The sequence below is a fragment of the Thermobia domestica genome, chromosome 5 (genome assembly GCF_964235325.1).
Source record: "Thermobia domestica chromosome 5, izTheDome1.hap1.1, whole genome shotgun sequence".
Classification (NCBI taxonomy): Eukaryota; Metazoa; Arthropoda; class Insecta; order Zygentoma; family Lepismatidae; genus Thermobia; species Thermobia domestica.
Genome location: NC_137458.1, coordinates 161,249,520 through 161,277,418, shown reverse-complemented (window position 1 = coordinate 161,277,418; position 27,899 = coordinate 161,249,520). Strand labels below are relative to the sequence as shown.

Sequence of the window (27,899 nt, the reverse complement as noted above, 5' to 3'; positions counted from 1 at the left end):
GCCCTGTAATAGATGCAAATAAATAAATAAAAAGAACAATAATAGAGGTAATTTAGAAAGGAAAACTGTTTAGAACATTATATAAAAAGGATAAATGTAAGAAAAAGTCTATAATTGACAGACGACAGTAAAAAAGAATAATTTCAAAGTTAAGACGAAGAGGTTACCTGGAAATTGAACAGGAACTTCTTTGCGGCAAGTAACCTTTCTGATACTGTAGAATACTTACAATGATATTAATAACGATAACATTTATAGTCAGCGACGCCCGCCGACACACAAGCGCAAAGTGAATACACACATACTTGGATATACTACAAGTGCACATAATACATCATATAAGACCGGCGGCGCAAATCTGTCTTCAGTATGGGGGGGACAAGTAAGATCTTTTCCTTTTTTTTATTTTTTTTTATTTTTTTGTTAAGCGATGCTCAATATAATTTTGAAGTTAAAAACAATCCTGTGGAGGATCAGGGAGCAGAGTTGTCTTCAACATTGGGAGGCGAGCAGATTTGAAGATTATTCTGGGGAGACATCAATTTCATCTCACTTTCCTTTGTGGGAATCGGAAACAAATCATCACATTTTTTCTCAAAAACACATTTCAAATCGGATTATTGGGGGGACAATCCCCCAGTTCCCAGATTGGAGGGGACATGTCCCCCTCATTCCCCCGGGATTTGCGCCAGTGTATAAGACAACAGTTATTGACGCACATATCGTTTTAACTACAGTAAATAAAGTATAGTATATTGTAATGTTTGGTAGAGTCAAAAGATAGACCGGGTGTCTTTTCCCCTTCACCAAGTTTTATTACAAAATATAATATAATAAGTACAAGTGTCATTAATTCAATGTCTCTTCCTCAATGACCAAGTGAAGGAATACTAAATGTTTTGCCGGGTGCCCCTTCCACTCATGGCAGTTTCCAGAACACTTTAGCAGGTTGTTGGTTAGGCTTGGATTATAAGTTCAAGATGGATCCCTAGCCCAGTGCGACATAGGGTAAGGAAGAGATGCTCCTAGTCCACAGCGACATAGGAAGGTAAAGGTTAGGCGATCAGTTGGTCGACTGATACTGGGTCCCTCGGTGGTTCTCCTCGGGTGCTTCCGTGAGATCCGTCTGCTTTCGGTGTTCCTCGGTGTTCCTTCCGCGTTGGCTTGCTGTCTTCTATGATGTTTGTAAATAATAGCACGTGTTGAGTTGACACGTGCGTCTGTTGTGATGTGGGGATCCTTGCACCCCCCCCCCCACACACACACTGGGAAAAATAATCTGGAAGATTATTTGGAGAAAATACACAATTGTAATTAGTAAAAAGTATCTGCACCAACACTGACACACTTGATACTGTTTAGACACAAGAAAATATAAATAATATAGACATTACAATATAATATAAATACATTAAGTACCGGAGTACGTGAGGAAAGCAATTAGCACGTCTTGACATGTACTTCCAAGAACTAAACACTCCTCGAAAATCCAGGAAGGTAACAATTGCCTTCCTTTCTCCCCGCTACAGGTGGCCATATTTATAGTATTATTTGCTGCACCTTGGTTCATGACTGGTCGTCTAAGTGTTTTGAATTAAATACAAAAATTATCGTGATAGAAATAACACCAGTTATTAAGTTTGTAATCATTAACAAAGTAAAATAATCATTAACAAATAAAATTTTACAATTATTTAGTTTGTTTATTGGATGACATATATAGTAAGCATGCATCCACTTCTAATTTAAGGTTAATAGTGAGCCACCATTATCTCTTGAAAAATTGAAGGTTTACTCTAAATTGAACTGGCAGGTTCCTCTTGAATGCTTAACCATTCCTCTGATTTTGCACAATATTGTATCTCAGGTATGTGGTTTTTTATTATGTATTTGACTTTGGACATTAGCAGCTTAGTTCTCAGACTTTCCTTTTAATTTTCTTAGCGTTACAATTCATTTGCAAGGTTAGAATTGCATGTACATAAATTCAATTTCAGGTATTGACAAATAGTAAACAATAAATAATAGTGCATATAACTCATACATTATACAAATCAATTTTCCTCGTAAATGTGAAATCATAAGAAGCAAAACAAGTTTGATCTGCAAATAATTTTATTGGATACAAATAAAACTTAGTCAGTTCGATGTAGTAGCGTATGCATAATTTTATCAAGGGAGAAGGTTCATATTTTTTTCTGGACAAGTGTGAATTTTGTATGTTTATCTTAACATAACAAAGTTTATTTTTTTTCCATAATATATTTCGCAAAGACAGCTTAAAAATCGAAACTCCCTTTGCGTACGTCTCATATGAATGTATTTCCTCAATACCTCTTTAATATACTGTAAGTTACATTATAGTATATCTACCTAGGAATAAAAGAAAGTCGTTGTAAAATATATTCATGTACAAAATATAGTAATGTAAGTACGTATGTGCATTCATATGAATCAGTTCTTGTTATTTTTTGTTGTTGTTATTGTTGTTGTTTTCCAGTTTTTTGCTTGATAGAATATGAATGTATAGGGCTGTAGACTAATGTAGTAATGAAACATGTTCTTTTCCTTACACTAAATGAAATACTGGGTATTGAAACATTGAAATTTTGTTAAAATAGTTTCAGTCACTGACTGATTCTTTTAGCAAAATACTGAAAATTTAGGTAGTTCACAAGACATAGGGAGCCATATTGAGAAATGATTTTATGTGTGATTAGTGTCGTAATGAGGATTTTGCTAACGCATGATTATAAATTCGTCATTGAGAAACATATTATCAAGTACTGATGCGTATATCGATAGAGGCAACCCATGACTTTTCCACAGGGATGTTCAAACACATTAGCAGAAAATAAGATAAGAATGAATATTAAATACCTTTCTGTCTTACTTTTTCCTCATAATGTGTTTGGGTAGTTCTGCGGAAAACCCGTATCTCGTATCTTCCAATTAAAATATTGAATACTATCACAAACAACCTTTTCAATAAAGAAATTATAATCATGAGTTAGCCAAATACTTACTACAACGCTAATCATAAGTAAAATTGTTTTTAAATATGAGCTAGCTTGTTTATGGAACTGAAGCTTGCTATATTGCTTGCTAATGATTATTAGAAGGAATACTGGTAATTACACTGTCGTTGGATATATATATTATTTAAGAAAAATTACAGTAAACATCTTTTGCATAACAAAGAGTCTATCAAGGCAACTAAACAGCACTTTATATGTCTACCATGAACGAAATTGTCGCGGGAGTCTCAATGAGGTACGTTCATTTCTGAATGATTACCTAAAACATATTCCAAGAAACAACAGAGCGTTGCTAGCTCTATGACAATTGTCCCGGATAAAACAAGAACCAAACATTATGCTGATATAACTTGTTGCTGACTGACATACATGAACTCCACAAAATTACATGGTTTTTCTATGAGAGGACACAGCTATATGCCATGTAATCGAGACTTCAAGATTATAAGCAGAAATTTAAGGAGACATGACAGATATTTTGGTGTTCATGAAATTACAGAACTTCTAATCACAAGTGCTAAATCTGATAAAGGAAGAAACAGTATCTGATATCATTGATTATAAGGATTGCAGAAAACCAGTTTTTAAGAAGACAGCTGTCTCTGACGAAACCAATACACCAAGAAGTAAAAGAACTTGTACTTTCTCTTAGCTCTTTGTGTCAGTTCGAATATAATATAGAGAAAAAAGTGTACTTAAGAGGGTACATCAATATCAATACGCTCATCCATCACAAATCTTTTCTTAGTCCAGTTCAAGCTCCAGTAATATCTCCAGGAATTCAGGATTATACTACAGGGCGAGTGCACATCGAAAATCTGATTTGAAGAAATTTTGACAATACATTCCTGAGGAGTACTTATTATTTTATGAATAAATACTACTCTGACCTGCTGCTGCAGAATATATACTCTGTCATTCAAGTCCAAGCTTGCATTTTAAAGATCAAATACGTATCAAAAGCTACAACTTTAACTTCACATATCAATAAAACGTCCGTAAGTGAAAATAGTTATTTTTATCAAATTCTTAATGTTTGTGAAATATGACAGTTTTATCTGGAAAGGAAAGGAGTATAGTCATGGTAAATAATAATTCTCTTATTTTCTAAACAGGAACTAGCGATTGAAAGCAATATCATTAAGACACTAACCAATAAAATTTGTATTATTTTAGTTTTCCCATAAATTATATTATAAAGTGAAAGAAGATTTAATGTTAAAAGAAAACATCTTTCCAGAACTTACGAAGTACAAATAATTATAATGTTTCCTAAAATATTTGCTAAAGAAAATGTCATGACGATGTCATGAGGTTGCCCTAACATATCTAAATATCTCGGAAAACAATTTAACTTCAATTCGTAGTACTTCCATGACCCTTTGATATGCAAATTTTGATTTTCCTTTCATTTTTACATGTATTTCATAATAAAATTATGTGAATTGCTTGTTTTTCCTTATATTTAAAAGGTTATTTGTTTATATAAAGAACAAATAGGCCTATGAACCAATGATTTTGCTCGTTTTATGTGATATCCTGTTGTTATCTTTCAGCGAATTTCATAATTTTTCAACCATGGAAGGAGTTGTGTCTATTGAAAAAACTGTATAAAGTACTGATTTACAGCCTCACCTGAATTGAACATTCTACTACACAAGGAGTAGTGGAAGTCTGACGGTGCAAGTCAGGAGAGTATGGTGGATCTGATTACACATTCCATTCGAATACCAATTATTTTTGACGAGGAATCAAACTTGTGTGTATCTCGTGTTTTCAGGATAGATCAAAATTCTTTACAATTAATGAACACTAAACGAGTAAATAAATGTAGCTCTTTAAAATCCCACTGAAGATTGCTATATTGTTTGCCTAGCATAGCCTTTCTCTGATGAGTGTCTACTTTCGATGTCGTTTAAAGTAAATCAATACGTCAGGAGCAAGAGCGCCCATCAGGAAATGGAGGTGGGGCACTCGCCCCCCTCTAGAGGAAATTGTACTTCGGGAGATCGAAAACCCAATAGATTTTTTAGAATAGTTACCGCAAAATTTGAGACTACATTTGCCCCCTTGGAAACCACAACATGGTCACCCTTGGTCGGGAGTAAAAATATTTGAGTACAACGTTGACGTAAACAATCCACTTCCCATAACCAGTTATCAATCTTTTTAAAAATGGGTCGTCTTCTTCACGTTTAACAACATATCGCAAATGTTTATACACGCCGTCAAATGAAATTCTGACTTCCTGAGAAAGCCAAACATCGAATATGCTTACTTATTCTAGCTTCTTTACGGGGCTGCAAACGATTGAATGATTGTCTTTTCAATGTTTCTGGGATCACTCCTGTTGTATAACGTATTAATTTTAATCAATTTGGTTATTTTGTTGTCATTAATCACAGTGGGCCTTCCTGACTGTCGCTAAGATCAAAATCACCAGCACGAAATATAGTGCATCATTGTTGGCACTAAGATTCTTGTAAGACATTGCCACCGCAACTTGTCACAACCTTGACACTCGTTCTTTACCTTACGAAAGTGAAACAGTAACATATGACTATAATACCGGTACACAATTTGGTCTTTCATGAACCTGTAAAATTTACATAACGCAATTAAATCGCTAATTTTATTTACAAGGAAGCTACAACTGTAAATTATGTAGCAATAACATATAGGGCCTATGTGAATGACAAACTACCACTGTCTGTTACAAAAATACATCAATTTTTTTCTGAATCATCGTAATTCATTTATTCAAACTCTAAATTGAAAGTACACAATCAGTGTTATGCAAATACAGAATTGAAAGTGCAATAACGCTTCACAAAAAATAGCTTTGTGCTAATTATTGAGATATTACTTCTTTCGTTCAAAAATATTGGGCGATTGTATGTATTCTCTACGTTCAACTAATATTTCGAGGGCGAAAATTTCATGGGTTGTCCAGAAATCTAAGCTGTCGGAATTGTGCTGCTTTCTTAACCCATTACCCGCCAAAACTCTTGTATCGTTGTTAAGGTCACAAAATGTGTTTATTCATAACTGTGTGAGATATAAAGACGCAAAATTAGTGTTAAAATAGAAATAGCCGATATAGTTCAGGAAATACAACCCGTCCCATTTTTGGGACAATGGCAGAATACGTAAGCATTTTATATTTGTATTTCACAAACGTCCTTGAAATTGGGAAATTTATGAAATTGTTCCAAATGAATACACATTAGCACACTTATTTGTTTTACATACATGTAATTCTAAATTACTTTATTGTTATCCTAAAGGAGTTTGTACAGCGGGGGACACTTATATTGCACTTATCTTTATGCATTTGTTAGTTCATCTCCGTTATGATTCCGTTTCACAATGAGAATTTCATTTTCTTTATCAAATCTATGGTCCATGAAACCACGTTTTGTTTCTTTCTCCATCTGATTGCTGTTTATCAAAGGGCAGGGGTTGATCTCATCACTATCTTACTTTTCTAATAAATTCACAATTTCACCCACTGTGAGGGCAGGCTTATACAATGTCAGTGTTCTACGAAATACAACCTTCGTTACTTACCACCAGCATCTAATAATATCTTTAGAATTACTAATATTGGATAAGAATAAACTATAACTCACATAGGAAACAATACTAACGTAACCAGCCAATGTCCCAGTTTTGGGGCGCTTGAAATAAATATATGAGAAATTTAACTAAATGCACATATGTTGCATAGCAGACGATCATATTACTTTGAGATACATGTTGTCATAGAACAAACGTTATTTTATTGAATATGCGGTACAAATATTACGCTAAAACGGAAAAAAGTTTGCACAGCTGAAAAATGCAAATTCGACATAACGTGGCGCCATATCTTGGCCATCGTATTATTAAAAGTTTGCAAGTAACTTCTGTATCATGCAGAAGAGATTGTAAACAAATGAAAGGAAACGAAATATTTTAAGAATATCTTTCCAAACACTTTCAAAAAATAGTAAAAAAGACCCGTCCCAAAAAAGGGACAATGGCTGATAATGGGTTAAGTACGGTATATAGCTGAGATACGAAAATTTCATTTCCATACCCTAATGACAATTCACTTTAAACTTTTCCCCGCAAAGCATATGATTATACAGTCTCGCAAATACTGAACTGAAAAATATTTATGGATAAAAATATAATGTACGGGAATGTTTTTCAAGCTCTTCAAATAGACTGAAAACTCATTTCACTGTTCCATGGCGAAAGCATGCCAGATTATAAAGACTGTAGTGTTTATGCTCAAATGATAGCAAATCCATTTTTGCCATTTGTTTGCAATGTCATCAACTGAAATTCATCAATAAATGAGTGAGACGTACGATGATACCGTCAGTGAAGTAAACCGAAGTGTGTTTGTAGGTGTGATAATTGTCTGAAATATTGTTACGCTAGGTAGTGTTGTGTTCATTGTTCAGCATTCTGGTATCCCACCTAGAGTAAACTGCTTTTTAAGAAGTGTGGATATAAGTAGCTGATTCTGTTAAAAGTGTTGACCAACTTATAATACATCGTGGATCAGGACAGAATAAGAACCATACTTGAAGGCATTTTTCATGTCCTTTGTTGAGTGTGCGTATGCCATACATAAACCTTTGCTCTATTCTACGTATCCTGCTTCCTGTTCAATGAATCTAGGTCAATTAGAGGCTGAGTAATCCTACGGTACCAACGGCCTTATTTTGAAGAATTGGTTTCGTAATCGAAACGTTAGAGCCTGCCTTACTAAAAATTATACAAAATTTACCATTCTTCTCTTGCTTGTTTTTCATAAGTGAAAGGAGATAATGAAATGCAACTTACCACAATCATAGATAATGTTATTCTACAACAGAAAATATGAACCTGAAGAATGTTCAGTGTTGCCATCCATAGAAATTACGATGTTGTTGGAATAACAACACCCCTAAAATCTAAGTTAAGGCAGCGACTAGAGGAACGATCTCAACTGCATTTGGTTACGTATCATGTTTTGGTTTCCTTGAACTACTTTTTAAATAATAGTTGTATTTAGTTTGTAATAAACAAAATAGTTTTAACATACAGTTACTAAAACTAAATAGCAATGTTATTTAAAAAGTTGTTCAGAGGAAACCAAACCAACATGATACGTAACCAAACGCAGTTGAGATCGTTCCTCTAGTCGCTGCCTTAACTTAGATTTTAGGAGCATTGTTATTCTGGCAACACTGTAATTTCTATGCATGTCAACACTGAACACTCTTCAGGTTCATATTTTCTGTTGTAGAATAACATTACCTATGATTGTGTAAGTTGCATTTCATTATCTTCTTTCGCTTATGAAAAACAAGAAAAAGAAAAATGGAAATTTTGTATAATTTTTTAGTAAGGCAGGCTCTTAAGTCTCAATTCAAAAATATTATGATGGTGAATTACATGCACTCTTTCTGTTACGCGTCGAGTTAAAATACGAACAAGTCATATACTTTCTCATTTTTATTTGCAGTTGTTTTTTAGGTATTACAATGTTAAAAGATTATTTTTGTTTCAGGTTGTCCATGGTATAAATATAGACGAAATGGATGCCGAAGAATTTGATGAAGATGAAATGTCAGAGTGTAGTATACTGTCATTAGAACCCTTGATTACATATTCAGAGCTTGCAAAAATAAAAGATAGTATTGACGTTCGCCAAAGTTTGCCAGGGTTCTCAGGAAGAACGTCTTTAATAAGAGGAAATGCTCTTTCTAGGAATTTTGTCCCTCTGAAAAAAAGAGATTCGGTAGCAAGTAGTTCGAATGAATCAGTTGTCTCTGAAGAATTGCAACTAGGAAAGGAAGATAGCCCAAGAGAAGATGCAGCAGCTCCTGTTGTATTACAACTAGGAAAAAGAGAAAGTAAAAGAGCAAGTTCAGATGTAAACGTACGAACGAGTGAGCCGACTAAGCCAATTACGACATTTTTTGGTATGGAATACGTTAAGCCTTTAGTTATTGACTACGGAGATAATGTGACGTTCAAAACGTACCATTTTAAAGGTAATTTCATTTTCCATAACGTAACTTATTACATGAAAAATAATAGATCAAAGTTATCCTCTCAGTAATCTAATAATTTAGGTTCGATTTAAGTGGTAGACTTTATTTCTTGATACTGACTAAGAGTAGTAATGGAAATTCAAACTTACTCTATCAAAACATAACATAATTAAGCGTAGAAAATAAATGAATTAAATTAAATCACATAGCTATATTGACAAGACTTGAAAACACTACCCATTTAACAAGTATATAATTAACTAAGAACATCTAACTATGTACTAATATATATTAAACATAAATCAGAATCTGAGAGTTACATCAGAATGAATTGATGAAGGTAAAACTGAATATGTAGAAAAGATCGTGTTGCTTCTGGGCTCGTCATTCCATGAAGGTTACATTGTATGATACATAAGCGAAATATTTTTTTTTTCAGAAGCTTGATAAAGCTTTTCGGTAACCAATACAACACTTCACACTCTGAGTGTAGGTTGATTTCATGTGAGCTGTCATTATCCTTCACGCAAAAATCCTAATTCTAATGCAATTCTTGCCTTCAGCACTTACTAACTTTAAGTCTTTTTCTGTAGAGAAACGACATTTTGTCCATTTGATGCAGGTTAATGATAAGGGAGTCATCACTATTACGCTACATACAACTTAAAACACACGAACCAGATTAGTTTGTATATAATCCAGTTCCGAACAGAATGAAGCGAGTAGTTTGAGTTTGCTACTAGAAACTGGCACGTTAGTGACAAACATAGCGTAACATCTCGTATGCTATTAGTTCCTGACATGGGACATCAAACTTCTATCTTCTCTGAGTGAAACTAATTTTCAGTCATAATATGTTGGTTATTCCGTAACCAGTATTGGAATCTGAAAATTAATATAACCCAATAGATGGAACTGCGATTCATCTATCGAAAAAAGAGCATTAACAATCGTAGAAAACAACTAGCTCCAACAAGCAAGTCTTTTACCTTTGTTTCGGATTTTCAATTTATGCTTTACAGTCACACGAAATATTCGAAAACGGATCTTTTCTATCACTCGGTGGCGTTTGAACGGGGAATACCCACTTCAGGTAATGTCAGTACCGATTTTATGGAGCTTCTGATTATGTCACGAAAAACTGTCGATTCTTTCAGAACTTCAAATTCGGAGGCTTGTTTATTTTTACATTCAGAAATAATCCTGTTGTCCTTCATTTTCTACACAACTCTTGAACTGTACTGGTAATAGGGACCTTGTTGGTACCAGGATATTTCGGGAAATATGTTTTTAGCATCCTTAATGGAGATCATCATTATGTAAAACTCACATCAGTTCATTCTTGTACTGAAACCTGTACTCATTCTTGTACTCATTTTCCTCTAAGCAACTTCCAACACACAATTATGGGAATCTCCACTGTAGCAGCCAGAGTGGTGTTAATGTGACAATGTGGCAACATCTTCTTGTACTTCCATCCTGTCTATGATACATACATATTGTTTTCTATGAAGTGTACTAGTTTTATGTTGGTCATCCTGTATAATCAGTGATTGTACCTTAAAATATAACTCTCCATCCTGATTAACTTTGACGGTTTCTTTTGCGATGTAAGATTTTCTATGATTTATTGAATATTTCAATAGTTCTAAAATTTGAATAGTTATACATATGTATAAATTTTAAGTATGAGCATATACGTTATAAGATATTTAAATTATATAGAAATCTTTTAAATTTATGATTAATCCATCTTTGCAGCAACGAATATTCTTATGACCAATTCAATCAAAAGTATAAGACGTTAATATGATTTTATTTACATATCTTGTTATATCCTATTGTGTGCCACTGACGAACATTTAGCAATGGTTGGGAAAAAATCGTAGGCAAGTTCTACATGATTGGGCCAAAGTGTTATTTATTCTATATATATATATATTTTCAATCCAATGGCTATGACGGACACTATGAAGGAGCAAGAGAGCACAGCGAGAGAGTGAAAAATATTTCATAAATACTGAAGGGAGAATTGATATTGAAAGTTCTGTCAAGATAATGAGTATTGCTACAGTTAAACCGTTATTAAATCTTAGTAGAGACGTTAAATTTTAATCCCGTAAAATAACACAGACACATAGTAAATTGCATTTATATCTGTATGAAACTGGTCTTCGTTCAATTTAGATAAAAGCCAAATATTTGAAATATAACCAATAATTTTTGCTTCTTACTTAGAAAACGCCTTGATACAAATTCGAACTAATTATAATTACGTTTCTTTTCACCTACGACGTCCCTCATAAATGACTTTTCCAAGGTAGAAAACCTATAAAATTGCTTTCTTATATCAAAAGACGACCGAGTCATTCCAATTTACAACAAATGTTAGACTTTTCCTTTATCGAAATAAGTTTTCCTTTAGAAGCCACTAGCTGAAAACTATATTTACTGTAGTTCAATTACCTTTTCGCTGAAAAAATTGAAAGACAGATAATAAACTAAAGTTGTAAATGCAATTCCAAGAGCAATCTTGTGAATTAAAACAAACTTTCGGCTAAAGTTAATATAATCGTAAAATGAACGTCGTTTAATTTTACATGTCTTATTTAATTCTTTACGACATTGATTACCTTCCTATATTATATGTAGTCTTTAGCTAATCATCATGAGATTCGAGTAAAGACCTTTGTGAAATTCCTCATTCAAATTGTTTTGGTAATTTTAATGTTAAATGCATAAAACGCTCAAACCTTAAACTTAATGTGCAACGATAACGTTTATATGTATTTAGTTTTAGGGCAACTAGGACAATACTTCGGTATATTATGATAGCCAATCTTGTGGCCAGACTTGTTTAAACTTGTTTTATTTATACTGTTAAAGATAGAATAAGTGAAGAAGCCATATTTGATTGAAGTGTATTTTTAATTCCTGTGAAACGAATGATAAGTATTAAGAAAATACAAAGTTAAAAGTAACAAAAATAGTTTAACTTATGGAAATAATTATCGTGATACGTTTTGGTGATTGATAATGTAATTTTAATCTAACCTGGACTACAATATTTAATTATATATGTGTGTTGCAAATGGTAGAGAATACATTGAAAATACAATACATGAAAGTCGAAAAAAGGTGAGAAAATATTTCAAACTCAACCAATGCGAAATATTATTTCAACTTTAAAATAATCTTCTCAAGTATGTTCATTTATAATAAAATGAAAAATATAGGGTTAAACTCATTACAAATGATTATTCATCTATTTTCTGGTTTCCTGTATTTCATCAAGTATTGCTTTTAAAATGCTGAATAACACATAACATTAAATGAAAATTGTTCAATTCCTAACAAATGAGAGAGTATTGGAAATGTTAGGAGAAAAAGGTAGTATATCGAAGAATGTAAAAAGTAGAAGGAAAAAGGTTTATGCTGAAGATTTTGGAAAGACGAGATAGGACGATTGGACACATTATGAAACATGGAGGAGTCACGATAGTAGCTATGGAGAGAATTGTAGAAGGAAAAAATACCTAGAGGAAAACCACGATTGAAATTTACGAACCAAATAATACAACATATAGAGAAGAAGAGCTGCAAAGAAATAAAAAGTCTGGCTCAGGATAGGGAAGGGTGGAAACCAAACCAATCGTGAATTCCTACTGGCTACTCTTAGTGCGTTTCCACTAATGCAAGTATATACAGGAAAACATGCGTAATGCTTTGTAATATAAATGAGTGGAGACAACTAATTTTCCTCAACTTGATGCTGATTAGTGGAGTCACGTGTCAGTTCTTTCCTAAGTTGCAGCGATGGCCATCAAACTTTGTTCTTAGAATTGGTTATAGATTCTCATATACAAGAAGTACATATAAAAATATATTCATTATTTCAAATTCATGAATTTATCATGAGTATTGCATCAAATACACTGTTTTTCTTCTAGCTCCATTACTTAAAAGTATAATTATAACGATAATAATCTTTAGCATAAAAAATACCATTTAAGATTATTTACATAGTTTCAATTGTCTATAGTACGTCTTATAGCGCTACCGACGTTCTATTAAAATCTTACTCGACGATTTTTGCTCTATTAATAATTAATAAAAATAATACGGAATATTTACATACTTAGTTCAAAATAATTGCAATCCTAGCTTAAATGTTGAAAGCTATGTGTATATCCTTATTTATAGATTTTTTTCATAAAAATATAAGTGTAGGTTGTTAAGTGTGCCCTTTAATAAAAATCTAATTTTTGTGCATCCAGTATAGGATAATTTTCATTTACAAAGATTTCACCTTTGACAGGTTTCAAATATGATGCAACAGCAACAGAAGTTCATTTTCTCAAGCATTGTTTAGTTCCTCAATTGTGGAATCAATATCCTCCGCTTCTTCCGACGGATAATATTTTGTACACTTATCACATTCAAAAGTTGTGTACTTGCATTGCACATCCACGGATAGACAATGAAGGTAATAGTATAATTCACTTGATAATAAAACGATATTAAATTAAGATATTCTTACTGACTATAGGGCTTAGTATTATTTTCTATTCTTCTTTCCATACTTGAATTTATATCCTATTGTAGAACTATTTAAATTAAGTATACACAAGGAGACCCATAAATACTCTTCTCCTAAGAAGCATTACGTCTATAATCTTGAAAATTATGTAACATATTTATAAAAAAAGTGAGCTAGTAATACCGAATTTGGTGATAGTAGCTGTTTCCTCTGTAGTGATAAAAATTACATGTTAGATGAAAAAATTAGCAAACTGAAGCCAAAAACAGTCATAAAATATCTACTGAAAAGGATTTAGTGTCGGAAAGTATCTATGCTGACATATTCAATTCACATGAAAAACAAGCATAATTTTATGCTGTTGTGAAAATTGTTAGCTTAATTCCAGAGAGAGATAATAGCGTTAAAGATGGTCTGGAAAATTCACTAAAGTAATTCCCGAGTAAATTGTTAACAAAATTCAGTACATATTTATGAATCATCACGAAACACGCTTTGGATACAAATCTCAAGACAGAACTACTACTGACTCATAAATCCTTAAAACTTAAAAATGGTGAGCTGTTGATCTGTTGTCTAGTTTCTATTATCATTGTTGTTTCTCAAATATGTGTTGAATAAATCAGTTAGTATTATTATTATTATTATTTTGAAAGAAATATTCCATTTTGATTCAAAGTTTGGTTAGTCGACCAAACTTTGCTATTACTCTACGTAATTGACATAATTGTCATTAGTAGTTTTATCAAATATTTGCTTCATTTTTGATTAAGTGGAAGAAAAGACAAGAATAAAAACGTATGAGTTAAGCAGTTTGCGCCGCTCTTTGCAATCGCGAGATCTTGGGTTCAAATCCCAAATTCGTACATCCTGATTAGGACAGCTTGTTTTCTCAGTCGTATCAGGTTAATGAAAGATTGTACTTTCAATATATACAGGTACTTTCAAGATGGTACTTTCCTGACCGACTTTCTTCCATATTTTCCTTTACTTGTTAACCCTTAACTTTGCTGAGGGTTCTAATATGTTAGTGGGGTTCAGCAGACCCCAATGAATAACAAAGACGGAATAACTTATTTCAGTCAAGAATGAATATATTTAACTCCAATGTGAACAAGACGAAGGCAATACATTACGCAAATTTGAATCAACAGTCTGTGTATATTTACCATGTTCCAAGCATATCAGTTTGGGCACTTTTTTTTTCTATCACGCGTCCAGATCATATTTCTCAGTGGACCTTTCTCACAACATTATCTTCGGCAGGCTCAGATTTAGGTCCAACAATTTTCGCAAGTAGCGAGTTATATTTAGTTTTATGTTTGTTTGTTTGTCCCTCATCCAGTTGAACGGGCTTTGGCCTTTCTTCGAGTAAGAGCTGCATAATGAAAGGTACGAGATTAAGTGTAAATGTGGATGGTCTAAGAGATGTACATTTATTTAATATTTATTTATTGGTTCGATAATCAGAGGTACAGTGAGGTGATTGAGGGGAGAATAACAACATATAATCGGGAGTGGGCATAATCTGGTGAGAAGTCAAGAGGAGTGTCACATTTACAGGGAGATGAATAATTTGCATGTGTTGTGATGACATGGTGAGGTATGACGAATGCGGAGGTAGAGTAAAATAAATGATAGGTGCAGACATCAGAGAAATAGATGAAGATGAAATGCACTGCTCTGAACACAACATCACAGGTTAGTGCTGACGAATGAAGTTATCTTCTGTTGCTGAGGGGATTCAGGAACTGATGGAAATGGAGGAGACCCATGTTAATTAATAATTACGGAGCATATAATGGATATATGAGAAATGAAAGTTCAACTAGGCGGAAAATGTGAAATATTTCAGGATCCAATATAACATCAACTAACTGCAAATGATACATAGTCATGGAGTGTTGTAGAGACGTATCGACATAAGCTGGTAGTACGTCGCGATCCCAATCGTATCTAGAATATTTAGTAACATGGGACCGCGCTGGCCAAAACATGTGGAAACATATTGAGTATGAAGCTGTTCGAGATAATGCAATAAAGGTAGAAAATCTATGAGGTTGTAAAATAAGAAAGGGTTTCTATCTGACCATATAATATAGGGTGAGGAAAGAAATTTCAGAAAAGAAAGCTGGGTGTACAATTTTTTTTTAATCTATATATAAATGACTATACATAAATATGGCAATACGTGTTGCAAAGCCCTTCAATATATATTCGTTGTCTACATTTCTTGATTGCTTCTCGGATAAAATTTGTTTAGTAATAGTGTACAATAAAATTTGACTTACCTGAATTATGCTCCAAGGCTTTGGAAGATAGTGATGGGTGAAAGAAAATAATGATAATGGAATGAGGAAACCGATCCCCAAGAGAAATCATCTGCACTATATTTCTTTAGTGCAAAATATATTTTGCAAGCAGCACTCTCCAGAATTAAGCTCTTTACCAGAAATGTTGACCTAAAGTCCGGCTGAAATCTCCTGACGTTTAAGATGTGTCCCCCTTTTTCACAATACGCAATGCAAGAGGGGTGACATTGTCTAATAGCTTTGCCCTTGGAGTAGGAGGAAGCAATTTCAAAGGTACATCAAGATCTATGTCACTATAGCGTTAATAAATATGTAAGAACGAATTTGCTGTTCAATATCTTAATTTCTCACGTTAATCTTTAATATTATGCCTGTACATAAAAGGAAGCGAAATCCGACAATGTCGCACCTGCATAGTATTGGCTTTCGATAGACATCAAGAGGTTTGAGCCGGACTTTAAGACAAGATGTAAGGGTGTGTCGGTTTAAAAAGACATATTTTTATTAAAAGAGTTCTGTTTTGTCTGTCTTGCCTTGAAGTTCTTTTTTGTTGTATAGACAACAGTTCTACCATTAAGGTTCTGTGATTATAATATAGTAGTTAGTTGAAATAATCCAATATATTCCGATAGAAGAATATGTTTCATTAAAGTTCTTCAAGTCAGACTGAAAATCAGTGAATTTTCTCTCACAACTTTTCTCTTCAGCAAACAACGCGACTAGCAAGCTCACCAAAAGTGAATGCGCTTTTATGAGCATACAATGTAGCAGTTCCCCTTCCTTTCTTCTTGAAATGTAGCTGCAAAGATCAAATTCTACATATGAAGTTATCTATCTCTTGTTTAAGTCACGTATTTTGATAACTAACAGTTCCTTTTAAGAGAGAATATATATAGGTTATACAACTTTTTTTAACCATAAAAAGTAAGACGAGATTTATGAGCGACAGAAGAGGGATACTAAATCGTTTGGAGAAAGGCATAAAATATGCCTTAGTTCAAAACATATAGCCTTCAGATGAAACACGTTGACACTTTCAACCATAAGCCCGAATCGGACTTGGGGTAACTTATTCTTGAAAACAAACGAAGCCCGTGTCCAGCTTGGTAATATTGTAGCAATTCCACCCAACAATACTAATGAATGTTGTATTCATTTTAAAATAGGATGTTTAAATATTTATTTGTCATGTATTTCGTATACCTACCTATTTATTACCTAATACGCATATTTTAAAAGTGCACTAAACTGACAGGAAGCTAGAATTTGCTATATAAGCCCGGGAGCAAAAATATTAATACCATTCACATTACACTTACGGTTAGTAAGCCTAAGATATTTATTTAATTATGTCAACAATACCAAAAATCCTTCTTGTGATACTTTTCCATTACTTAAATTGGACTGTAGTCAAGAGTAATTTTAAATATAACATTATTTTTCCAGTTTTATCGAAATCTCAAATTACCATATTGTTTTGTTTCCAACAATGGAGAATTTACTATCATTTTCTTCAATACACTTATTTGAGTTATACCAACACACAAACTAAGAAATTGATTTACTGAAGCAATTCTGCGTACAAAAAGACATTTCGTCATCTGAGATTCAACACCATGTATCTCCAGTTTTGGCGAATTCGAATTTTTGATACCATTAGAATCAATATAGGATGGCATGCAATCTGGTTAAGTAGTACACTTATATCACAACCAAAAGAAAATGGCTCTGTTATTCCCTCAAAGTAATACTGCGTATAAGGAGGCTGAAGCTAGTTTTTAAACAGTTTTTTTGTCTCTCCTGCAAAATTGTTGAAATGTTACGCGGTATTGAATCTCAGAGGAAAATTTTATTTTTAATACAATATCGCTTCTAGTTGTTTATTCTCTTTTATCCTAAGTCTTTTAAGTATTTAAATCCAACTTTTATCCTGAATGGCTCAAATACATCGTTTTGCTCTCGTAGTCAAAAATGGGACACTGAGAACGTAACAACCGCTATTATTGAAACCTAAATTAAAAGTGCATTTACATAGTTGAGGAATATTTAGAGCTCCTTGGACATAGATAACTCATGAGTACAGCCCGGATTTATATGCACAATGCATGTTTAATTTGTTTATAGTAACATGCAGAAACATATGGAAAATGTTTTCTTCTTTCCGATGGACTTGCAAGGATTCGTTTGAGATGCATGTGTTGGTGCATATAAGTGCATATTTTGAGTGAATTTTGATGTGCTTGCATATTTCGTAAACTTTGCAGGGTACTGCATATTTCCGGATTTTATTGCTGCATACTATCATATTTGAGAGTATATCACAAGAAAGTATGTTATATTTAAAGTGAACTGACTCACTTTCTAAACGCAGATGTACAATAAAATGTTGTATAGAATAATAGAAGACAGTGTTGTATCCTATCCTAAATTAGACCACATGACTTGTCTTGTGGTCTTCATTGCGTAGCAGAAACAATCAAATGCTAATATCAAGCAATAGACGCGCTTGTATCAAATGTAGAAAAGTATCTAAAAGCTCCATCGCGCGTACGTATCTTTGGCGAAGTTGCGAAAATGTTCCAGTACCTTCTCAACCAGTGGAGCTCGTGGCTAGAAGCTGTGCCGTATTATGCAGATAACTTAAATCAAGTGAAAACAGTTGAGACTCACTAAGTCCTGATGATGCAGCCGCTATTTATGTGTCTCAAAAATGTTTCTCTACAATGACATTGAGAACAAAATTAAGTAAATACACAACCACGTCTCGAGAATATCTGAAATTATCAGACATTTGGAATCGCGTAAGAATGCTTTGCAGTATTCATTCTCCTTCTTGGGCGAATTTACGCAGACTTTGTCCAATGAAAAAACTCACGGTCTTGCGAAAATAGCGTCAGATGAACTTTGCCAAGTATTAGGCAAAAATCCCGGGTACAAAATCATCTGTGCCATTTGCAAATGTACTTAATGGTGAAAACATGGAATTGGAAGAGAACATAACACAGGTAGACATTTGGTGTTTTTCACATGCACCAGTGACTTCTGCTGATGTAGAAAGAAACTTTTCGACTTACAAAACGTTTCTTACTGGGGTAACGCGAAGGGTTAACAGAAGAAAACCTAGAGAAGATGTTAATAGTTCATTGCAACAGAGATCATAAAATATTTTTGTAAGCAATTGACATTTTCTTAGTGTATATTTCAGTGCATATGTTAAATTTTTAAATGCATATTTTAGTGCATATTTTTGATATTTTTCGTGCATATTTGCATGCATATTTTGGAGTTTGTTTGTGAATGGAAATCCGGGCTCTACTGATGAGAAACCTTCATTCTTAAAATTCCGTAGTAAAATTTACGTAACTACTAGCAATACTGAATTTATTTAATCACATATGGAAATCACATTCCCCCATTCTAGTTAGCCAAGATTTTTATCCCTGCTATGGATCGATTCCCGGTTTATGATCAATTGCAAGATAGGATACTCGAGGAAGTGCTCCCAATGTTAATGCTTGACGAAAACATACTTGATGAAATAACCCGATGCCGGTACCCCTGAATCGGCTCATAATAGAAGGTAAAATGTGATTTCTTATTTTCAGTCTGAGTCATAGCAAAGTTTCAAGCAGTGAAAACATCTAAAGATCATTCGCCAAGAAGTTAACTTCGTTACTTACACAGAGAAGGTAGTGGTGATAGAAATTTTGATATTAATGATACTAGATTGAGAAAGGATAATGATATTAGAATACCTTCCAAAGGGGAAGTTAGTGGAACAATTTATACGAACCTGTAACTACAACAAAAGTAGATTCATTAAAAATTAACAAAAGGCATGTTGTAAGTTACAGGGCAGTTACATTTTAGCCTACTATTAATATTAGATATGGGCTCAATTAATCTCGTGATCTGATTAAATATCTCATGGCAGTTTCCAACTTCTATTTGCTTTCAAATCCTAAAAATGATGGAATACCTCTGTGTTTTACACGAACAACATCAGTGAGTGTAATAGAAGACTATTTGAACTGTTTGATTAAGAGCTTCTATATCATAGCTTAAGAACACTTGAAGACGTTGTGTTACATATTTTGAAGTGGAAGAGAATATGAAGGTAGAGAGAGGAGAATGACCAGATCACGTTTAAGTGACGTATTTTCGAACAATCATTTTTCCAAAAAGATTCATTACATATTCCACAGACTCAGGGGCAGTTCTTGAGAGAAATCCCATAGATAAAGATACAATTTTATGTTTGATATAAATTTCTAATTTAAAATGTAATTCTTTTTCAGACTTGTGTTATATTTTCCACCTATTACTTTTTGAAAAGATGATGAAGACATTGCAAGAAATTGGCAAAACTCCTTCTCCTATCAGTTGGGCTTCAGTTTGCGCTTTTTCTAATGTAGTGTCAAGTGCGACAAGAGACACTGTAACGTCAGCAGTTGATATGACATCTTCAGTAGATTTAACTTCTTGCGCTGGTCCCTCTACGCCCAGGGCTCCACCACCATCATTAGCTGACGCCATGCTTTTAGGCAAAGACAAAATAGAACGACCTACTTCACCGTCAATCCAAGCAACTATGTCAGCAATAGTAAAAGATGACTTGGAATCATCTTGTCCACATATAAACTATGTGAACAAAGCTTTCCGAAGGTACTATACGAACGTAGAGTCTTTTAGAGCCGATGAGCTCTTACAGGTCTTAGATTGTCCTTTGATAGCCAATTTAATGTATTTTGCTGAAAACCTTAAACCACCGTATGGAAATGACTTCGATTTCTTGGAAGCTATGGAAGGATATGATTACATTCAGGAGTACAAGTGTCACATTATGGTGCAGGTAATTTCTTAATTTACTGGAATTATGAGGTTTACATTTAAAAATTGAATGTAGGTAGCGTGGGCCAAGAATCGTAGGCCCTCATCCACACGATTGCACCCGACCCTTTCCGAACGAAAAGGTTTGAAGCTTGCTTGTTGCCAAAATTCGCCTTGTCTGTAGAGGAGAGGTTATTCCACACTTTCACTTATTTGTCAATTGACCTTGCTCTCTTGTCTTACTTCTGCTGAAAGGATCCAAAATTAACCGCGTATCCATCCCTGAGTTTATGTGTGCATCTTCTTAGTATCTTATGTGTTATGTCCCCCGGTGTTTTCGTGTGGTTGTGGAAAATAAATAAAGTAAGCGTGTTGTTAGAAAGTATTACACGCGTTTTCAATAATGAATCCTCAGAACTTTTCCACTTTTAAACATTCCTTCAGGGAAAATGACTTAACAGTTGCATACCGTTCCTATTCGATGCTGAACAAAGAAAAGCTCAAATCCAAACTATCGACCGCATACAACAATGTTATTCTTTTGCGTAATTAATAACACAGTGATTTATTACTATCTCTGCGTAACAATGACTTAACAGATATATTTTCTGAGGTGTCAAAACTAGTGAGCATAGTGTTGACAACGCCTATAGCTATAGCAGAATCGTAACGTTGTTTCAGTACATTAAAAAAGGGTGAAAACTTGTCTAAGGAAATTGATGAGCCAAGACAGACTCAATGTACTTACAATGTTGTCTAGACACAAAGACTATATTACCTCAGTAAAGAAATTCAACACAAAAATGATCCAGAAATTCTTCAGCCGAGCAGAATATATATACAGAGGGTTGATTAATTCGTGTGTCAATTTCATTTGTGCAAAAGTGGTATGAGGTAAAGCCGCGCAATTTGGTGTAACTTTAGAGGAAGGACATAAGTTTTGTTTCGCCATAGAAGCATGTTACTTGTACTAAAGATTGAAGACATATAGAATCAAAGGTTAAATATCGATTTTTTCCTTATGGGACTGCAATGTTAAATTCTGAAAGAGCCTGAAAAAACGTAAATCTAAGTGATAACAGAGAAAAAGCTGTATGGTATGATTCTATGTCACAAGGCGACCAAATATGTATCAATCAAGTGTCAAGGTCAGAGGTCACTGTCAGAACAAGGTCACAGGTCTCCTTGAGAACCCATTTGACATGATGAGGTACAGACATTGAGTTGTTTTCAGTGTATTCAAATGGGTTCTTAAGATGACATGTGACCTTGATCTGACCGCGATCTCTGACCTTGACACTTGATTGACGCATATTTGGTCTCCTTGCGACAGAATCATACCATACAGCTTTTTCTCTGTTATCACATAGATTTACGTTTTTTCAGGTTCTTTCAGAATTTACCATTGCAGTCCCATAAGGAAAAAATCGATATTTGACCTTTAACCCCATATCTCTTCAATCTTTAGTACAAGTGACATGCTTCTATGGCGAAACAAAACTTGTGTCCTTAGTCTAAAGTTACACCAAATTGTACGGCTTAACCTCATACCACTTGTGCACAGTGAACAAATGAAATTGACACATGAATTAATCAACCCTCTGAATATATATATGCAGATAATTAGGTGAGTACCAGAAAATATTTTATGTGACATTGTTGCTCTATGATCACACTTAATCTGTTAGTATGATAAGTTTTTCTAACTGCAATTTCGACATTTTAAGCAATTCACTTAATGATCAAATAATAACAATAATATCTTAGTAGTAGCCATAAAGTATTTGTCTTGACGCTTGGCCCACCCTACCTTTTATTCCACGAGCCGCCACTGTATGTATGCATGTATGTTTCCTAATGGCGATGTTGAATGGTATTCCAGTGGACGACTTTCCTAAGGCGTTCCAGAGTTTTTACGATCGATTGCGCGAGTGTGTGGCATATATAGGAAGGATATATGTGGAAAATTAACGTGATAATATTTTTTAGTAGACCTATCGTTAAGTATTTTATTTCAAGGTTGTCTCGAAACTTATTGAATGCACTGTGTACATAGGCCTAAAGGTGGTTGAAATTGAAATGAAAAGTCCTGTCGACGCACATAGTATCAGCTATCTTTATCAATATCATATAGGATCTTTGTGTTTGCATCACAGAGTCATTGCATTGGTGACAGGCTAGACATGTGTCGTGTGATATCATATTGAACATATGTTATGTGTTTTTGAAAACCAAGTACAAAACAAAACGTTTTGAGCTTCTTTTTCTACTGATACCATTTTCATGTGTCTGAGAATTGTTAAGTGAAATTTGTGCAGGTTTGTAATCGAGAAGATCATTTGTAATAATACTGTAGTTTACAGAAAACGACTGTTATTCAAATTGCATAACTTTATTAACTACTTTAAATATATTAAATACTGTAGTGTGTAACTAAGCAAATGTAATACGTTCCGAAATGTATTTCAAAGAATCGAACCCCCCTTTCGAAAATCCAAGAGGAACAATTGCCCTACTTATTCTCTCCCTGCAGGCGACCATGATACCAGTTGTACTGTCCGAAGACCTTCAACTAATGTGAGCAAGCGCTCTATAGATTATAGACACACATTCTGTGTTGTGTATTTCGTTCTGGTTGGACAATGTACAAAACTCAAAAACTCAAAGACTCTGCTCAATGCGTTTTCAAAAGTGTTAGAGACAAAGAATATAAGTAAAACAGCTGTCACTCTTATAATTGTTTTAAATGTGCTTGTCTTTCACAACTATATGGAACAACTATAATCATTTTTGTTGCAAGTAAGAAAAGGGAAATTATTCTTCTTTGGTTTCCATTTCTTTATATGTAATAAATATAAATTGTTTCTTTATATTTTCATTTGTGTAATTTTTCCAACTTAGGTAATCCAAAAAGCATTTCGCACATTCAAAGATGTTGATTTTGTTTATTATCCCCCCACGGATTGTATTTTGCTGAATTTTTATAATTCCTGTGATAATCGTGGACTATCTCAGGAAACGTGGAAAGGTTCACTTCCAACACCAGTTGGATTACGAGATTTTAATGGTACGTAATTGTAAAGTAATTAAGGTAGTTGTTAATTTAAAAAAAAACTAAATAACTATCTATTGAAAGAAGATATCAGGTCAAAATAAAGGGAAAACTCTATATAATGGTATTCCCTCCGGGCCCTCCATCAGCCGCCATGGGGAACCAAAAATTTCACTATTAGTCAACGTCGTCTCTTAACTTAGGCTAGTTTTAGACGGAAGCATTCATCGTAGCATTTCTCGTAGCAAAAATCGTATCATCGATATCCTACCGTGTAAAGTAGCAAATGCTATAGCATTTCCCATGCCATGGCATATCCTATGGCATTTCTTGTCGATAGAACCTGCTCTATTTCGTAGCATTTTCCCGAGCATTTCTACTCCGATTGCAGCGCCGTGGTGTGTTAAAAGGAAGCGAAATATTTTGTTTCAAATATCCATACTCTTTGTTTTGTATGGGAAATTGAATTGTAGTAAAGAAAAATGAGTCGGAGAAGGGATACTATTATTATGTTGATTAAAAAATATGAGGAACATCCTTGTTTGTACAAAGTTAAATGCGTGCAGTTTCACTATACGGATCCACAGAAATTCATTTAAAAAAAACTTTTCGTTTTATTTATTGTACCTTCAGCAATCATTTCTGAGGTGTGCTCTTGCATTCTCCGGTGCAGATTCACTTTAACAGGTGGCAACGTGTAGTTTTACTATACGGATCCATAGTATAAGTAGTAGTAGGAGGAGGAGGAGGAGAAGTAAGTAGTAGTAGGTGTATTAGTAGTAGTAGAAGTAGAAGTAGTAGTAGTAGTAGTAAGAGTAATAATAGTAGAAGTAAGTAGTAGTAGTAGGAATAGGAGTAGGAGGAGTAAGTAGTAGTAAGAGTAAGAGTACTTAGTAATAGTAACAGTAGCAGTACTTAGTAATAGTAATAGTAGTTGGAGTAGGAGTAGTAGTGGTAGTAGTAGTAGTAGTAGTAGTAGTAGTAGCAGTAGTGGGAACGGGGGGAAATTACAGACTTGCCAAAATTTTATGGCAGCTTCTTGAAGGTTACGTGCATTTCAGGTTCGACTTTAATTTCTATATTTCCACGTAAATACGCATCTCAGATGTAAGTGCACACCATATTTCCATTACTTATACACTACTATATTAAAATATTAGAAATTTCTTCTGTAAATTTTAAAATCTATGGATCTGTATAGTATAACTGCACCGTTAAAAGTCCTTTGTATCATAATAAGCATATGCGAAAAAGGGCTTCAGAAGAAATAGTGACTTAAATATCTGTTTTTAGTTTTGGAGCCATAATTGCGCTCTTCTCCAGTAATTTGTTTGCTACGTCACGACCAGGGCCGGCGCGAGGGGGGGGTCGAGCCGTGCCACCGCCCAGGGCGGCAAAAATTGAAAAGGAAAAGAATACTATCAAAATATAATGCTTCGTAATGGGCCCACATGGAAAAATAAAATTGTGTTTATCTGAGAATATAATTGAAGTTACTTCACTCACATTTAGGAAAATACTCACTCAGGAAATTCAGAGCATTTTTCCTTATTTTCAATTATCAAACAGGTATCGTTCAATATTTCCCTTGCAGCGACGTAGATAAGATTTTCAGCTAGGGTGGATAAGATTATCAAGGTATATTTTATATGTTTTTCCATTCAACAATGTTCTAACGCTCCACTCCAAGTATGCAAAAGGTACACTCCCACTTGAGACCCATGGGAGGACCAAATAAATACCGCCATTACTTAGGAAAAGATGTCCAAACTGGAATCATTCAGATTCTTAGTGAACAAATAAAAAGTAAAATGCTGTCTTTGTTGAGAGTTGCAAAATATTATAGTATAATACTAGACTGTACGCCAGCTATTTCTGGTACCGAGCAAATGACAATAATCGGTCATGTACAAATTACATACAGTAATGGAGAATGCCCTGTAAAAATTTGAGAACACTTTCTTGGTTTCGTAGCGGTAACAGACGCCACTAGTCTAGGACTGACAGAAGTAATAATTAAACATATAAAGGAAATTAACATTCCTGTCAAAGACATAAGGGGCCAAGGATATGACAATGTTTTCAATATGAAAAGCAAACGTTCAGGTATTCAGAAGAGAATTTTAGAAATAAATCCCCGAACCTTCTATGTTCTTTGCGATAGTCATTCACTAAACCTTGTCGTTAATGATGCAGCCAAAGCATTTCAGTACGCCGTTCCATTTTTTGTATAGCTAAAAAAGTTAGAATTTTTTTCTGCATCGGTTCAACATTGGGCCATACTAAAGGAACATATTAGCAGTTTCACTTTAAAACCATTGAGCACCACAAGATGCGAGAGCCGAATTGATGCTTTGACTCCATTCAGATACGAGTTCCTCGTATCAAACAGGGAAAGTTTATGATGCCTTACTTCAAATAAGTAATGGCAATAGAACAGATAGAATGATCGCCGTCGATGCTCTGTGTATAGCAAACCAGCTGCATAACTTTCCTTTCCTTTACTCACTAGTTATTTGGTATGATTTTTTTCTCCACATAAACATAGTAATTAAAAGTCTCCAAAGCATTGATTCTCGTGTGTTGGATGCAGTTGGGTTCAAGAAACAACATATCTGAATACTTTGAGAGGAGCAGAAATGATGCAAAGTTTCAATCTTACTTTGTTGATATGATGGAGTTGTCATCAGCATTAGACATGGATGACCCAAGGATAGGTAATACAGTGCAAGCTCAAAGTAGAAAGAGGAAGGGATAATTTCAGTACGAGGCAGAGAATGAAGCTATTGAAGATCCACAAACAAGATACAAGAGTGATTTTTATTACAAAGTTCTAGACGTGATTGTTTTAGCTTTAAGAGAAAAGTCTGAGCAACTTAAACAACACATCGAGTATTTCGATTTTCATTACGAGATGAGTAATCTTCAAGATATGTCACCTGAACTTTTGTCTGAAAAGGTACTGAACTTGCCGGCATTTTAACACACGAAGAATCGAAAGATATTAACCCCAGTGATTTGAAAGACGAACTAAGAGTGTTATCCGCTATAGTTAAGCGTAAAAGTTCAACAAAAGAAACTTTAAAATTAATTAAAGAACATAACTTTACTTCCAATGTTAGTGTTGCACTTAGGATTTTGTTAACATTACCGGTAACAGTGGCAAGTGGAGAAAGAAGGTTTTCGAAACTTAAGCTTATTTAAAACTAGCTACGTCTTCCATGTCTTGAGTGGCCTAGCGATATCAATACGAATTGACTGAAACGTTGGACTACGCGAATGTTATACAGAAATTTGCTCATATCAAAGAGAGAAAAGTTTCTTTCAATTAAGGTATGTTAAATTCATGTATTACTATTGTGTTCTAGTACATCATAAGGCTTAGGTCAATCACTTAGTTTTGCCGTAATAGCTGATTCACTATTATTTTCATGCTCCATACTCTATTGGAAACACCTTTGGCGTGGGAGACCCGGGTTCGATTTCCGGCGGGAGCTCATGTGGTTCGGATTCCACGTTAATCAGTAGTCCCACGTCTCATATAGCCTCGCTGGCGAAAGGGGTGCTAAACTAAAAATCAACTCAATCAATCAACTCTATTGGAAACATCTTTTGATATAAAATAAGTTTAAAAATTAAAATTCTTCGTTGTGACTAAAGCACTTTTTTTTAATTTTATTTTCTGTATACGCTGCTGTATATCACAGGTATACAGTGAAATCAAGCATACTGAATATTGTGTTATATATGGAGTCATTTAAACATTACGTAATCATTCGAGAGAGGTAGTTCAATTTTTTGTTTATTTTTCCATTTCATACATGTTTTTAAACGGGGCATCCTACTTTTTCGTGACACTTGAACGTTTTCTGTCAAAATAAGGTTGCGGGTTAAAGGGGCGGCATGTGAAAGTACCGCCCAGGGCGGCAAAACTGCTAGCGCCGGCCCTGGTCACGACTAAATGCTTATCAAAATGCTATCGTGTAAAAGCACAATATACTTTTGATGCCATAGAATATTATACAAGATTTTTGGCAGCACATCTGGTACGAGAAATGCTACGATAAATGCTTCCGTCTAAAACTAGCCTTA

At 34.1% G+C, this 27,899-nt stretch overlaps 1 protein-coding gene across 2 annotated transcripts in view; it reads left to right on the top strand.

Moving 5' to 3' along the window:
- The window catches only part of LOC145686220 (uncharacterized), a 125,573-nt gene that overhangs the window by 50,472 nt on the left and 47,202 nt on the right, over nt 1-27,899 (top strand). Inside the window, exons 9-13 of one of the 2 annotated variants that reach the window (XM_081759282.1) lie at nt 1,751-1,867; nt 8,587-9,073; nt 13,392-13,559; nt 20,224-20,777; nt 23,657-23,822. In XM_081759282.1, coding sequence (XP_081615408.1) covers nt 1,751-1,867; nt 8,587-9,073; nt 13,392-13,559; nt 20,224-20,777; nt 23,657-23,822 — 1,492 coding nt within the window. The remainder of the gene's footprint in view (nt 1-1,750; nt 1,868-8,586; nt 9,074-13,391; nt 13,560-20,223; nt 20,778-23,656; nt 23,823-27,899) is intronic. The other variant, XM_081759283.1, reaches the window with a different exon arrangement.